This window comes from Phyllostomus discolor, chromosome 1, assembly GCF_004126475.2.
Source record: "Phyllostomus discolor isolate MPI-MPIP mPhyDis1 chromosome 1, mPhyDis1.pri.v3, whole genome shotgun sequence".
NCBI lineage: Eukaryota > Metazoa > Chordata > Mammalia > Chiroptera > Phyllostomidae > Phyllostomus > Phyllostomus discolor.
This window is the reverse complement of record NC_040903.2, coordinates 98314595-98330777: the sequence shown is the minus strand read 5'-3', so window position 1 is coordinate 98330777 and position 16183 is coordinate 98314595. Positions and strand designations below refer to the sequence as shown.

The following is a 16183-nucleotide window of genomic DNA, read 5'->3' as shown; positions in this document are numbered from 1 at the left end:
TCCGTTGTCACCTCTGGTCACCAAAGAACTAAGATCATATCTGGCTGGGTCTCAGGATTATATGTCTTTTTAAATATGCATCATGGCCCATCCCATGTCCTTTTATTAATTCAGACAAGGAACTTATCTCTTCCCTCAAGTCTGCTAGAATAATCTCTTTGAAATGTATTCTCTTTTCCTGTGGTAACAGTTCCATTATCATGCTAATTTGGCGCGCTCTCGCGCGCGCGCGCGCTCTCTCTCTCTCTCTCTCTCTCTCTCTCTCTCTCTCTCTCTCTCTTTCTCTCTCTCTCTCTCCCTCCATCCCTCCCTCCCTCTCTCCCTCCCTCCCTCCCTCCCTCTCTCCCTCCCTCTCTCCCTATCTCCCTACCTCCTTCCCTCCCTCTCTCTCATTTTACTTAGGAGATTGGTTTGTACAGATTTATTCAGGGGCATTCTCTCTCTGCTTACATACCATCTTTAGGGGCAAATCATTTTTAGTAGTCACATAAAAGTAGATATTTCTGATGGACTCAGTTATTATTATTAGTTTTTGCTTATTTAAGAAATTGTACTCAATGTGGCTAAATTATATGCAAATTTAACAAATTGTTAATTAAACACATCCAATCGATTCTATGATTTCTGACTCTACCTTAGACTGACAATCTCATCTCTCCCTGTGAGCAGCCACCCACGTGATCAGCATCATCATCCTTTCAGTGTGTCTCATATTTTCCTCCCTGACTCTGCTGGCTGAAGGGGCCCTTTGTCATGCTGTGCAGGTGATTTATCTATTAAAGTGCTTTTGGTAGTTCCCTGTTCATTTAAGAGAAAACAAAACATTTTGGATATACATTTAAGGATAAATTACACCATAAAGTATAAGGATATTGAAGTGAAATTTGTGTGGCCTTTGTAGTAGAAAGAGTATGAAAGGCTTTCCAGCTAAACACTAAACACCTAACAGGTGTGAGCCTCATTTAAATTTGTGGCTAAATGATAAAATTAGATAATATTGTTTTGGAAATTTCCTCCAGCTATGATCCTATTTAATTTTGGTAAAAATTGATCAATGCCCTTTGATATATTTACATATGATTTATTTTCTGCCATCGTTTTCTTAATGTTGAAGAATTGTTACCCTGGTATTTGGCTTCTGTGAATTTTCTTTCTTCCATTTTTTAATGTATCCTAGATTTTCTTTTCAGTGTGGTCATTTAGGCTTTACTGACTTATTTTCTGAAATCATCTGAGAAAGAGAGAAATTGGGACAAGATATATCTCACGCAACATTTCTCACAAACATTTCAAACACTGATCATTGTTTTTAAATTTCAATAAAAATGTATACTTTGGGGAGGTTCACCATAAAGTTTTAGCATACTGATGTTAGACATAGGGTGTGGGACAGTTTTGAAAAGTGGCTCATTTTCATAAGTACTCTGTGTGTGTGCTGTGCCACCATGCACCGCTTGTCTGAATGTATTTCATAGGAAAGGAAGAAACTGAAAACATACCCTATACCAGGAAGAGTGTTAAATTTCTCTCTATGTTGCACCTTCTCATCCTTAAAATAAATCACTCTAAAATAATTGTTACCTGTATTCTCGTTTATGCCGCTAGTACATGGCAGAGCTCAGATTTGAAATCAATTTTATTTTTTATTTTTATTTTTTGCTAATTGCAAGTGTGTGTCAGAGGTAATTTTTGTTTAGTTTTGCTCTCCTCCCCCAAAATACCATCAGTTTGGGGAGAAAGACAAACAAAGGATACTTAGCACTATCTCAGATGTGGACATAAGGTGACTATCACCTTTGTCTCATGGTGAAAAAATGTGAGGGTTGTCAAAATTCTAGGGGAACTTTTGAAAAATGCTGGGAAAGAAAAATGGGAGGGGGGTTTTGTTTTGCTTCTCTCACATCCACAGAAAGACATCCCTGTTTGTATGTATGGTAATAAGCTTCCAAGATGATAGCTCTGAATTCCTGCAAGGTTGTTTTATGCCTTTGGAATCATGGAAGTCTTCTTTTTTTGCAGTGTTTCTTATTTCTTCAATGTATTTTATGCTTACTCTAACTTTAAATAAGTAACATATTAACAATTTCTGTAACCCCCTCAACTGGAATCTGCATCATCCTTAACCATGCCAAACAAATCCCCCTGTCATTTTCTTCCAATGAGAAGAAAGATCCATCATAGGATGTTGCTAGATCCATCATAGGATGTTGCGTTCTGTAAAGGGCAGCAAGAGTGTTTGCTGAGACAGCACTGAAGGAAATAGTCTGGGAGTTTTGTGAGCTTTGGAGCTAAAGAACAAAGGATGTTGTTCCTTCAGTTGAGGTCACACTGAGTTTCACACCACTTCTATAGGGTCAGTATGCATCTGTGTAGCGATATCGCCTACAAGTTGATATTTTTTGCTTATTTATACAGATTAAAAGATATAATTAGAAGACCCTCTTTTATGTATACCCTCATTATATATAATGAATGTGCATTTCCAAAGAATATAATGTTTATGGTTTTGTAAAGGTCTCTAGACAATGGGAAGATCTAGTCCAACCTGTATATTTTTAGGACATGTTATGTTTGAAATGACTATGACTTCTGAACTGAGAAATAGTAGAGGAGGACTGAGAAAATGTATTTTGTCTGATTTGGAAATTTATAAAAGTATATGAAAATATATTCAAGGTTGGTAATTCAAGATTGGTAATTCAAGATTGGTAAAAGGAATTAAAGATAATTGTTCTAATTATAATAAAAATAAAATTAACATGGTGTAATGTTCTAGTTGTCTTTCATTAATAATTAAAGTTGTGTTGATATACTGTTCTATTAAACTTATTCGGCATTGTATTTTCATGTTAGCTGATGTTAGATTATTGAATACTATTACAATTCGAAATGCTTTCAACTTGTGAATCTCTTAAAGTTGTAATTCAGCACAATTAACCTTGAATTCTAGCATTTATTTATGGTAATGAAACAGAAAACATGATTGTTTATGTTTGGAATACTGATGTGTTCAAGTTAAAACCTCATGTTTGGACACCCACTTATTCTGTGGGTATCAATTTTGTATTATATTAGGCATTGGGACTTAATGCAAAGCTGAGGTGGGCTTTGCTACTAAGGAACTTATGGAAAATAGTAAAGTCAGCCCTGGCTGGTGTAGCTTATTGGATTGAGTGCAGGCCTGTGAACCAAGGGGTCACTAGTTTGACTCCCAGCCTGGGTTGTGGGCCAGGTCCCTAGTTCAGGGTGCGCGAGAGGCAACCACACATTGATGTTTCTCTCCCTGTCTTTCTCCTTCCCTTCTCTCTCTCTAAAAATAAATAAATAAAATCTTTTAAAAAAGAAAAATAGTAAAGTCAGATAAATAAGCAGATGTTTACTATATAAAATAATACTTGAGGGTTCATAAAGGAGTATTCCATCTAAAATGGAGGAGGGTGGGAAGGGCGGGACAGGGATGGCATCCTGGCAGTGGTGATGTTATAGAAATAGGAGAGTTGACACCGAAATTCCAGGAAAGGCATCCCAGGCAGATGGACCCACATCTGCAGATGCCCACCAGGTGAAAGTGGACAGAAAATGGAAAGTATAATCAGTATGATTAGAGAATGAAATGTAAGGAGAGAAAGAGTGAATCTGGACATTTACTGAATAGATAGTGTATAGGCCTTAAAGAGTCTATCTAAGAAAATATGGATAATTCCAAACTATAGATATTTTTATTTGTGTCTTTTTTAGCTGGAAAGTTCTCAGTAGGAAATAAAGAACTTCATTTAAAAATTATCAGTAAACAAAGTGACATCTAAAGGATTTGTATCTCTAATATATTTTATATTCACTCCATGTCATCAATTCAACATGCAAATATTTCTTAGTATCTTTGTGATGTACAACTTAAAGAAATTATGAAAAATATATTAGTAGCCTAAATGGATTATTGTACCCAGGGGAAGCCTGGTCATTTTCATTAAGTACTTGGGAAGAAGAGTAATTATTATAATAATGTTTTCTGAATTTTTAAATTAAATTCTTTGAATACTTCCTAAAAATATATGGAACTTGAGTCACTCTTTTATTTTTAGATGCTGATACAAATGCAAAAAATAAAAAGAGGCCCAGAAATATTTTAATATATATAAATTCTGAAACTGTTTCAATAAAAATGATAAATATCTTGAAATAAGTGCACTGAAGGCTATAGGTTCACCACAGCTGCATATCATTATGGTTGATAATGCTGTAATTAGAACAAAATCTTCAATGGACGTTGTTTGGGAACAAATCTTGCATATAAATGAAAAATCACAGCTGAGAATGATGTTCATTAAAGCATTATTATAAGTGAGATCATGAAAAATTTGTATTCTGTATCTACTTTGGAAACTTAAGCTGGGAGGAAAATGAAATATTTTTAATTTCTACAAGACTTCAAGAGCTAAAATGTCTTTTTTATATTTTAAGGTTTCTTCAGCCAAAGCCTTACAAGAATGTTTAAATATATTGGGAGTGGTTCGTGCATTGTTTGATTTAAATTCAAATTCAGTGAGTGGAATTCAAAATCAATCTAAAAATCATATAATGCAAAACTGTTAGATTTTATATCTTTTGGAACAAAATAGTAACTATATATATATATATATATATATATATATATGCATACCTGAAAGAACAAATATTTTCCATTTTTATCACACACTTCTTTAAGGACATGGAAGTATTTTACTTGTTCAAACGAAAAATATATCAGTAAGGATGATAAAATGGAAGGCTTGTCATTTTATGTTGTATTTGTTATTGCTTGGCTTTAGTTGCAAAAACAACAAAAATGAAACACACTTCTCCAGAGTGGCTCAGTTGGTTGGAATATTGTCTGATACCTGAAAGGTTGCGGGTTTGATTCCCTGTCAGGGCACATGCCTGGGTTGTAGGTTTGATCCCTGGTCTGGGTGCATGCGATCCCTATTCTGGGTGCATATAGGAAGCAACCATGCTCTCTGGACCTTCCTCTGTGGATAAAAGCAATGAAAAAATGTGCTCAGAATACAACAAAATTAAGAAAAAAAAGCAACAACATGAAACAGAGCTTCATTCAAGTTGACAAAGAGAGCATGTGCATTATACTACTTAAGGCATTAAGTAAAATTTAGAAACAAAGCAAAACAAAACAGGAACCAAATCATGATATATTATGAAAACCAGTGAAAAATGGAAGTCACCAGAATAGCAAGATTGCCCATACGACTTCAGGGGAAGTGGAAGCATATCTGGGCCTTGAGCAACACAAGGTCTGGGCTCTTCACTCCTGTGAAAACTGTAGGTACCATGCTGTCATGAGCTGGCCCTGTGGTTAGATAAGGCTTAGTTTCTTATTCCTGCTTTACCACTTACTAGCTGAGTGACATTAGGCAAGTTACCTTTCTGCTGTAAAATGTCCATGGTGATATTATCAACTTCTATAGTCAGAAGCATTAAAAGAAGTAAGCTGTGTAAAAGTTCTTAGTAGATCAGAGCTGATGAACTCCATTCTCCTCTTCCTTTTTCTTTCTCTGATATTAATGTGGTTCAGAAATTTTCTGTGCTTCTGCTCCTCTCAGTCTGCATTCTTGTTTGTCTCAACATTACCAGTTGAATTAGCTTTCGATTAGGCCTTCAACTCAGTTGTGGTTTCTTCATAACTTTGTCTTGCTTATAACTCTAAACTATATCCTTTGTGGTTTAGTTGCCTCTGACATTGGCCTTACCATCTCTAAAGGCCTGGTGAAACACCAAGGGGAAGAATACATCCTAGTTGTTTATTCCATGAGTGAGTTTCTAGTGTCAGGTCATACCTTAGGTTGCTGTGTGATTCTGTTAAGCTCAGGTGGATCACTTGTTGAATCTGTGGCCTATCACAGACAGTGGTGGGACGTTTACCCAGAGGGCAATGCCCATGGCTATCACATGTCTACTATATCTAAGCAAATAGACATCAAAAGTTAAGATTATACAATGTACCAAATTATAGAACCAGTGTGAATGATAAGACTGGGCCTTGAATAATGATATTGTGTCTCCCAACCCCCCCCCCTTTTTTGAATAGACTTTAAATATTATGGGTAATCTTGAAAATTTTGCACCATTATTAAATTGCTATGCAGAATAGTGGATAATTTTGCTACTTGTAAATTTTTAAGAAATCCTTAAGTATTATAATTGTATTATTTATTGTTTTAATGTAAACCTAATTGTATTCTGTGTTGAAGAACAATGCTTTATTTTAAAATGTCTTCCTTACAATTGAGTTATATTGACTTGTTCTTTTTGTCTTAACTTTTCCCAGGCTGCTAAGTTGGATATCACAGTGCAAGCTTTGGGTTCCCAATGGGGGACTCGGGATCAAGACGATCTACCCTGGTCTCCCGGTTGCCAATATTCAGAAGAAGTATTAGCAGAAGACATGATTCTCTTCCTTCTTCACCCTCTTCCAGTAACACAGCTGGTGTCCACAGTTCCTCTCCTTCCAGCACTAACTCAAGCTCAGGTAGTACAGGTAAACGTAGGAGCATATTCCGTACTCCTTCCATTAGCTTCCACCATAAGAAGGGGAGTGAACCTAAGCAAGAACCTACCAATCAGAACCTTAGTATTTCAAATGGTGCTCAACCTGGTCACAGCAGTATGCAAAAACTGAGTTTGGAAGAACATATTAAAATCAGAGGAAGACATTCTGTTGGTTTTAGTAGTTCACGAAATAAGAAGATAACAAGATCTTTGACAGAGGATTTTGAAAGGGAAAAGGAACACTCAACTAATAAGAATGTCTTTATAAATTGCCTAAGTTCCGGCAAAAGCGAGGGGGATGATTCTGGATTCACAGAAGAACAAACTCGTCGTTCTGTTAAGCAGTCAACAAAAAAGCTGCTTACTAAATCTTTTTCATCTCACTATAAATTTTCTAAACCAGTTCCACAGAGCCAATCTATTTCATTGGATCAACAGTCTGAATTCTCATTGGAAACTACACAGTACCAAGACAGAGAACCTGAATTAGTAAGAGCTTCTCCATCTTGTTCTGTGGATGTGACAGAACGGGCAGGAAGCTCTTTACAATCTCCCTTGCTTTCTGCTGATCTTACCACAGCTCAGACACCTTCAGAGTTTTTAGCCTTGACTGAAGATTCTGTGTCTGAAGCAGACGCATTTTCTAAAAGTGGAAGCATGGCATCCCACTGCGACAACTTTGGCCACAATGATTCTACCTCTCAGGTCTCTCCCAGTCCTGCTGCTGTTACAAAGGCAACAATAGACCCTATGGGAACTGTTTCCTGTGCAATTATGTCTCCTGGGAAATATAGGTTAGTAGGTCGTTGTAGCACTGAATCTAATTCCTTACCAGAATCCTCTGCTGCTAATCAGAAGGAAGTGTTATTGCAAGTCACTGAACTCCCTGTTACCAATGGGAGTGACTCAGAGACTCACCTATCAGCAGATACTCAAGGAGGAGAGCATGTAGTCTTACAGAATGGTGATACAATGTTGGTGACAAGCTCCCCGAGGAAACTCGGATTTTATGACCAACATAAAGCAATAGCTGAACGTGTTAAAGGGATCCATCCTGTATCAGACTCGAGAATAATACCTTCTTCTGGGGATCATCATATTTTTAACAAAACGTGTGGATATGATGCAAATCCTGCCAAAGGTAGGCTGATTTTCTTTGTTTAATAAGTATAGAGTATAATTTTTATTATGCTTATTTAATGTTCTTCATCTCATTAATTGAATCCACATTTTTCTTATTTTTACTATCTAATATTCTTTCCTAGTTATAATTTTAAATCTTTTTACTACTTGATCTTAAACTTGCTTCAGTTGTATTATGCTGAAAATGTAATTCATCAATATTCCTCATTTTTCTTAGTTATGCTATCCAGAATCTGACCCTCGGAAGAAAGTGAAAGGGAACTAATTTTATTTTCAGTGTGGCTTTATCTAAAACAAGAGCTATCTTTTTTAGAGTTTATGATGGAGAATTTTTAGTGAAATATATGTATTCCACTATTACTGCTATTACTATTCCTACTAGTTCTTCCAACATTGAATGATTTTTATGTTCCACTCACTGTTCTCTGTTCTTTGTATAGATACATTAATTCTTTGCAGCCTCAAATGACTGAAATCACTCCCATTATTATAACCCATTGTACAGGTAAGACAACTGGAGCACAGGTAGTTTATGTCATGTGTCCAGAGTCACAAAGCAGTCTGTATGCAGTTGTTTAGGATAAAGACCCTATGAGGTTGGCATTAGTATGTTCCCCAGCTAACAGATGTGAAACCTCAGACCAAGGGATCATACAGCAGGTAAGTGGCACAGCCAATTAAAACTACTTCAGTCCAAAAGCTCAGGCTATTTTTTTTATTTTCGGGGGAAGGGAGGGAGAAAGAGAGGGAGAGAAACTTGAATGTGTGGTTGCCTCTCGTGTGCTCACCACTGGGGACCTGACCCACAACCCAGACATGTGCCCTGACTAGGAATCAAACTGGCAACACTTTGGTTCACAGGCCTGCACTCAATCCACTGAACCACACCAGCCAGGGCTAAAGCTCAGGCTCTTAATGGCTAGGCTGTAATACACATTATGACCCTGGCTCTTCCCAAAACATTAAGAATAACACTAAAATGTAAAATAATATTTTTATATATGTCAAATTGTACATTACAATGTCAGGAATAATAACTCATATGATTTATCTAACTAGTCCTTGTATGATTATGGCAATTTTAAACTCTTAAATGCATGAATTAATTATTCAGTGACATAATTGTATAGCTTAATATTTTTCACATTTGATGCAAATCACTTCTATATATCTGCCTACTTTTTAATTTTTTTAATCTTAGTAGCTTTGCTTATGCTTTTGGCTCTCGTTATACCTGCTTAATTCTTTAATGCTATAATTATAAGAATGATTATGAGGAATAGATTAACAATGGACACCCTTTTTGTAAACTTAATATGTGTCAAAAATGTATTAAGGAGTTTGCATGAATTGTTTCATTTAATTTTAACCAAAGTTTTGTGAGGCAGTTATTAATAACTAAGGTTTAGGATGAAGTTAAATAACTATGAGATCACATTGTTAAGAAATGGTGGATCTCAGATTGACCTCTTGGCAGATTTTTAAAGGAGTAGCACAAAAATGGGCAGAATTATAATTATCATGATTATCTCTGATTCTGATTTAGAAATGACGGCTTGTCTCTGTGTAAGATTGAATACTGTATATGTTTATTTCTGTGGAACCTAGAGAGTGACCAACAATGACCTTATCTGTTGACTGCGATCTCAATTACAAACTATTTAACATATTAAAGTAATTTTGCTGAATTTGTCAATATGTTGCCTGTATTTGGACATTAGCTATTTATTTATATTACTTAAAACTTATAAAGTAATCATAGACAAATAAGTTGATAATGTCAACAAGGAAAAGATGATAATACACTATCCTCAAATTGTGGGCATGTTTGCCTGCTATTCATAAGGATTTTGTAATTTGGAAGCTTAGCATTTTAAAATCAGTTAAGTATATTTTTTATAAGAGAGAGTTACTATACACACTAAATTCCATAATACTAAATTTATTCTGTATTTATTATGAAACCTATTCAAGCTAGTATTTAGTATATATCTGGGTATATTAGGCCTATAATCAAATCAGAATTAATAATGTAATGCTGATATCTCTGGTAATTTAATTTTTACTCATTGACTTAAAAAGTTACCTAAAAAAAGCACTGTGTTTTCCTGCTAGGGTCTGGCCAAAAATCTTCAATTCAGGAGATGAGTCTATGTAGAACAGTTCATTTATTCACTCACACACTCTCATGTAATCATTGATTCAACAAATGTTTGTTTTGGCACTGTTTTAAGCACTAGAGATAAAACAATGAACAAAATAAGCATACATTGCTACATTCCTGAAGCTTACTTTTACTGGGGATACACAGATAATTAATATACAAATAAATAAATGAGATATGGTGGTAACTGCCAAGGATAAGTTTAAACCAGAATAAATGAGTAGAAAATGGGGAGTAGGATTTTGTATTTATTTCCAGCTTTATTGAGTGTGAAATATGTAAATTCCATAGTGATTAAATATATGTATACATTGTAAAAGGATTTTCTACCATTTAGCTAACATATCTACTACCTCACATATTCACCTTTTTTTCTGTTTGAGAATACGTAAGTTATACTCTCTTAGCAAACTTCAATTATGTGATACAATGTTTCAAATACAGTCACCTTGTTATACATTAGATCTCAGACCTTATTCATTTTATAACTAAAAGTTTGTACCCTTTTACTAATCTATCCTTTTCTTCCTACCTCCTAGCCCCTGGCAACCACTTGAGAGTTCAGCATTTTTGCTCTATTTAATTATTTATTTTAGATCCCACATATAAACAATACCATCCAGTATTTTTCTTTCTCCATCTGACTCATTTCACTTAGTGTAATGTTCTCCAGGTTCATCCATGTTGACACATATGATAGATTCCCTTCCTTTTTAAGGCTGAGTAATATTCCATTGTGTATAATACCATACCTTCTTTATTTATTCATTCATCCATGGACATTTAGGTAGTTTCCTTACCTTGGCTATTGTGCAGAATGTTTTATAGACATGGCAATGTAACTCTCTCTTTGTGTTAATAATTTTATTTCCTTTGCACAAACCCAAATATAGAACTCCTGGATCATGTGGTAGTCCTATTTTCAATCTCTCTATAAAACTCCAGACCCTTTTTCACAGTGGTTTTACCAGTTTTTATTCCCTCCAACAGTGTGTTTCCCTTTTTCCACATTTTTGACACACATATCTTTTGAGTTTTTGAGAATAGCCATCTAACAGGTGTGAGGTGATATCTCATCATGATTTTGATTTGAGTTTCCCTGATGATTAGTGATATTTAATACCTTTCAATGTACCTGGTGGCCATTTATAAGTCTTCAGAAAATGTCTGTTAGGTTTTGTATTTGTATGTGGGGGCCATTGTTACTGTTTTTGCTTTTGTTTTGCTATTGAGTTGGTTGAGGTCTTTGTATATTTTAGATATTAACTGCTTATAGGTTGCAATATTTTCTCCTATTCCATAGGATGCCTTTTAATTTGTTGATTCTTTGTTTTGCTGAGCAGAAGTCTTTTAGTTTGAAGCAGTCCCACTTATTTTTGCTTTTGTTTCCTTTACTTTTGGTGTCAAATCCAAAAATGTCATTGCCAAGACCTGTGTCAAAGATCTTACTGTCTGTGTTTTATTCTAATAGTGTTACAGTTTAAGCTCTTACATTTAACTCTTTAATCCATTTTGAGTTGATTTTTGTTTGTGGTGTAACATAGGGGTCAAGGCTCATAATTTTGCAGGTTGCTATCTGTTTTCCCAATACCATTCATTGAAGAGACTGTTCTTTCTCCATCGTATATTCTTGGCTTCTTTGTCAAAAATTAATTGCCCGCATATGTATGGGTTTATTTCTGAGATCTCTATTCTATTTTATTGATATATGTATTTGTTTTATGTCAATACCACACTGTTTTGATTTCTGTGGATTTGTAACACAATTTTAAATCAGGTTGTGTGATCCCTCTAGTTTTGTCCTTCTTTGTCAAGATTGTTTTGGCCATTTGGGGTCTTCTCTGGTTCCATACAAAGTTTGGAGTTTTTTTCTATTTCTATGAATAATGCCATTGTAATATTGATAAGGATTGCATTGAATCTATAAATCACTTTGGGTAGTATGGATATTTTAACAGTATTAAGTCTTCCAATCCATAAAACGGACTGTCAATTAATTTGTGTTTTCTTTTCAATTCCTTTCATCAATGTAGACATCTTTTCAGTGTATGCATCTCGTACCTGAATATATTTATTACTAGGCATTTTATTGTTTTTGATGCTACTATAAATGGCTTTCTTAATTTTAACTTTGATAGTTCAGTGTAATTTGCATTTTTAAGTGTGAGCAGGGTATTACTTAAGGTAACATATTGACAAAAACTTGAAGGTGATTAGATAGTAAGACATATAAATATGTGAGAGATGTTTATCAGTACAAAGGCTATTAGTTGGAGCATGCCTGAAATTTTCTAGGGGGATCAAGAGGTCTAGTACAGCATAAGCATAGGGAAGGGTGAGAAAGAGCAGCAGCAGCAGAAGAACATGAAGTTAGAGGTGTGACAGATAAATGATGGGTAGGCCCCTAGTGTAAGGTGGAGAGTAGGGTCATGTTATGAGGAACCTGATTGACCACTGGGAAAACATCAGCTTTATGACTAGAGGAGTGATTGTGATTCATCTCACTTATATTTTAAGTGTACCATTCTGGATACTGTGTCAAAAGTAGATTGTGTGTTGGTGGGGGAAACAGGTGGGTATAGGCACAGACAGGAGATTATTGGAAGTATTGCAGTAATCTAGGCTAGAATTGATGAAGTTGAGTCAAAGATGTTAATGAGGGAGGTAGTAAGACCTGTGCTCAGAAAACTACACAACTCTGAAGAAAGAAATTAAGGAAGACCCAGATAAATTGAAGCATATACCATGTTCATAGTATATGCTTCATGTCCAATGACATGGATTGGAAGAATTGACATCATTAAAATGTCCATAATGCCTAAAGCAATTTAGGCAATAGATTCAGTGCAATCCCTATTAAAATACCAATGGCATATTTCACAGACATAGAACAAACATTTCAAAAATTTATATGGAACCATAAATGACCTGGAATAGCCTCAGCAATTTTGAGAAAGAAGAACAAAGTAGGAGGGATCACCATACCTGACATCAAACTATATTACAAAGCCACTGTAATCAAAACAGTCTGGTCTAGTACTGGCATAGGAAAAGACACATAGATCAATGGAATAGAATAGAAAGCCCAGAAATAAAACCAAGTCTCTATGGTCAATTAATAATTGACAAAGGGAGCAGAAGCATAAAATATAATAAAAATGACTTCTTCAACAGATGGTGTTGGGAGAACTGGATAGCCATATACAGAAAAATGAAACTTTACCACCAACTTACACCATACACAAAAATATACTCAAGATGCATAAAAGATTTAAATATAAGTCAGGATGCTATAAAAATCCTAGAGGAGAGCATAGGCAGGAAAATCTCAGATATTCCATGCAGCAATATTTTCATCTGTATGTCCCCTAGAGCAAGGGACATAAGGGAAGAATAAACAAATGGGACTTGATCAAAATAAAAAGCTTCTGCACAGCTAAAGAAAACATCAGCAAAATGAAAATGGAACCAACTCTATGGGAAAATATATTTGCTAGTGATACCCTGGATAAGGGTTTGATCTCAAAAAAATATGTAAAGAACTCACACAACTCAACTCCAGGAAGATGAATAATCTAAATAGAAAATAGGCAAAGGATTTGAACAGACACTTCTCCGATGAAGAGATACAAAGGCGCAGAAACATGTGAAAGGATGCTCAGTATCACTAGTCAACAGAAAGATGCAGATTCAGACTTCAATGACATACCACCTCACACTGGTCAGAATGGCCATCATAAATAAATCAATAAACAATAAGTGCTGATGAGGTTGTGGAGAAAAGGGAGCCCTAGTGCACTGTTGGTGGGAATGCAGACTGGTGCAGCCACCATAGAAAACAGTATGAAATTTCCTCAGAAAACTAAAACTGGAACTGCCTTTTGACCTGGCAATTCTGCTGGGTTATACCCTAAAAACCCTGAAATGCTAATTGAAAAGAACCTATGCACCCCAATGTTCATAGCAGCACAATTCACAATAGCCAAATGCTGGAAGCAACCACGTGCCCATCAGTATATAAGTGGATCAAAAACCAATGGTACATTTACACAATAGAATACTATGCAGCAGAAAGAAAGAAAAAGCTCTTACCCTTCGCAACAGCATGGACGGAATTGGAGAGCATTATGCTAAGTGAGAGCATTATGCTAGGAGGTGAAAGACAAATACCATATCATCTTACCTGTAAGTGGAACCTAATCAACACAACAAACAAGCTGGTAAAATATAACCAGAGACTTGGAAATAAGGAACAAACTGACAGTAACCAGAGGGGAGGGAGGAGAGGGATAGTGGGGAAAAGAAAGGGAAAGGTCATCAAGGAACATGTATAAAGGACCCCTGGACAAAGCCAAAGGAGGGAAGGGATGGAGGGTGGGAGGTAGAGGTGTGGGGCTGGGGAAAATGGTAGTGGGAAAATGGAGACAACTGTATTTGAACAACAATAAAAATTATTTTTTAAAAAGTGATTATGATTGGATAAAAAAGGTGTGGACCATGTATACAGTAGATTTCTACTCATGCATAAGAAAAGAGAAAATACTGCCTTTTGTGACAACACGTATGGATTTTCAAACTATCATGCTAAGTGAATTAAGTTAGAAAAAGTCAAAACCCATATGATTTAACTCATATATGGGATATAATACTGAAAGCAACTCACGAACAAACAAAAACTCAGAGACACAGAAAAGAGAGGGGAGGAGGTGGTGGATACTAAAGGGGTAAAGGGGATCAAATACATGATGACAGAAGAAGATTTGACTTTGGGTGATGGGCACAGAATGCTATATACAGATGATGTGTCAGAATTGTACACTTGAAACCAATGTAATTGTATTAACCAATGTCACCCCAATAAATGTAATTTTAGAAAGTGATCAGATTCTATATACAGTTTGAGGATAATAAGTACAGAATTTTGCTTTGGTGATTTCTGTGAGGTACAGAGAAACCTTGGATGATTCCAAAAATTTTGGGCTCTGAAGTGATTACATGATTAAGTAAACTAAACTAGCACTATGATTAAAAAATTATAGTGATAGAGAATTTTTGAATGACATTAAGGGTTTCCCATATGCTTTCAGTGGAACATTTATAAAAAACACATTTAAACATTTACATTAATTTTTATTTGTTTTTTTTAATAGTTCTTGCCAGTAGCCTCAGTCCATATCGTGAAGGAAGATTTATAGAGAGACGACTGCGGTCCTCATCAGAAGGAACTGCAGGGAGTAGCAGAATGATTTTGAAAACAAAAGATGGAAATGCAGAAGAAGTTAATAGTCTAAGAAAGCAAAGAGCAGGTTCATCGTCTTCAAAAATGAACAGCATGGTGAGTAAATATATATGCCAGCACATGATAAAATAATTCTGTCTATATCTGGAACATTCCTGTGTGCAACATGAAAACAGACTGAAGAATAGACTCCTTATATTTGAAGGGAAAATTGATTTCCATATTTGACATCACAAGTCAGAGATGCTAAGTTTTCACTTAAGACCCTTATGACAGGAGTAAATCGTGATAGCTACCCTTAATTCCTGTTGTCTTTGCTTCCATGGAAAGTTCAGTATTCTCCATTCTACAACATAACCCTGGGATGCACAAGCTAAGAAAAATGCCAGTTGTGAGGGTACCCTCTAACACCATCATGGCACACCATCTCTTCACTCTATAGAGGTTATAAAATATGTCCTTTTGTAAACCACACTCACGCCAGTACCACCAGTAGACACTTTAGTAGACTTCCAACTGTCCTTTTACGGTTGCCCCACTACACAAAGTGAGGAGCCTGAGGATCAAGGCAAAATACAAAGCTTTCACACATTCTAGGTATCAGAAGTTCCAAATTCTTCCTCCAAAATGTGGAAGCCTGCTGATGAGGGTGGAGGCGGGGTGTGTATGAGGCACAGGTCCTGGCTTGAACTTGACGATGGGGCGTCTTAGAGGCATGTGCATGAAGCTTTCTCATTACTTGAGATGGGAAGAGATGACCAGTGGACTGCAACCCAGGGGCTCTAGGAGGCTTCAGGTCTCAAATACTGGGATGGGCTTGCCTTTCGGAGTTCACTTCAATCACTTTCTCACAAATGTACTCTTTTTCATCAGTGTCTTTGGTCCCTAATTTAAGTATTTCTTTCAAATCACCTACCTACCTACCTTCCTGCCTGTTTATGCTTATATGTGAAAAGTGTACAAAACTACATAATTTATGATATCTCTTTGTATTTTAGATCATTGTTTCATATGAAAGCAGCTTATCTAGTTCAGACACTCGTGTTGTGAAGAAGCCTAATGTTACTGAGGCACTACTGAGTGATAGCAAAACCATT

The 16183-nt window shown here is 35.8% G+C and overlaps 1 protein-coding gene across 3 annotated transcripts in view; it reads left to right on the top strand.

Annotated features, from left to right (window-relative positions):
• CCSER1 (coiled-coil serine rich protein 1) overlaps nt 1-16183 on the top strand; it is a 1267039-nt gene that overhangs the window by 143840 nt on the left and 1107016 nt on the right. For all 3 annotated transcript variants that reach the window (XM_028507411.2, XM_036026429.1, XM_036026432.1), the window contains exons 2-3: nt 6320-7681; nt 14998-15182. In XM_028507411.2, coding sequence (XP_028363212.1) covers nt 6361-7681; nt 14998-15182 — 1506 coding nt within the window. In that variant the 5' untranslated portion in view covers nt 6320-6360. The remainder of the gene's footprint in view (nt 1-6319; nt 7682-14997; nt 15183-16183) is intronic.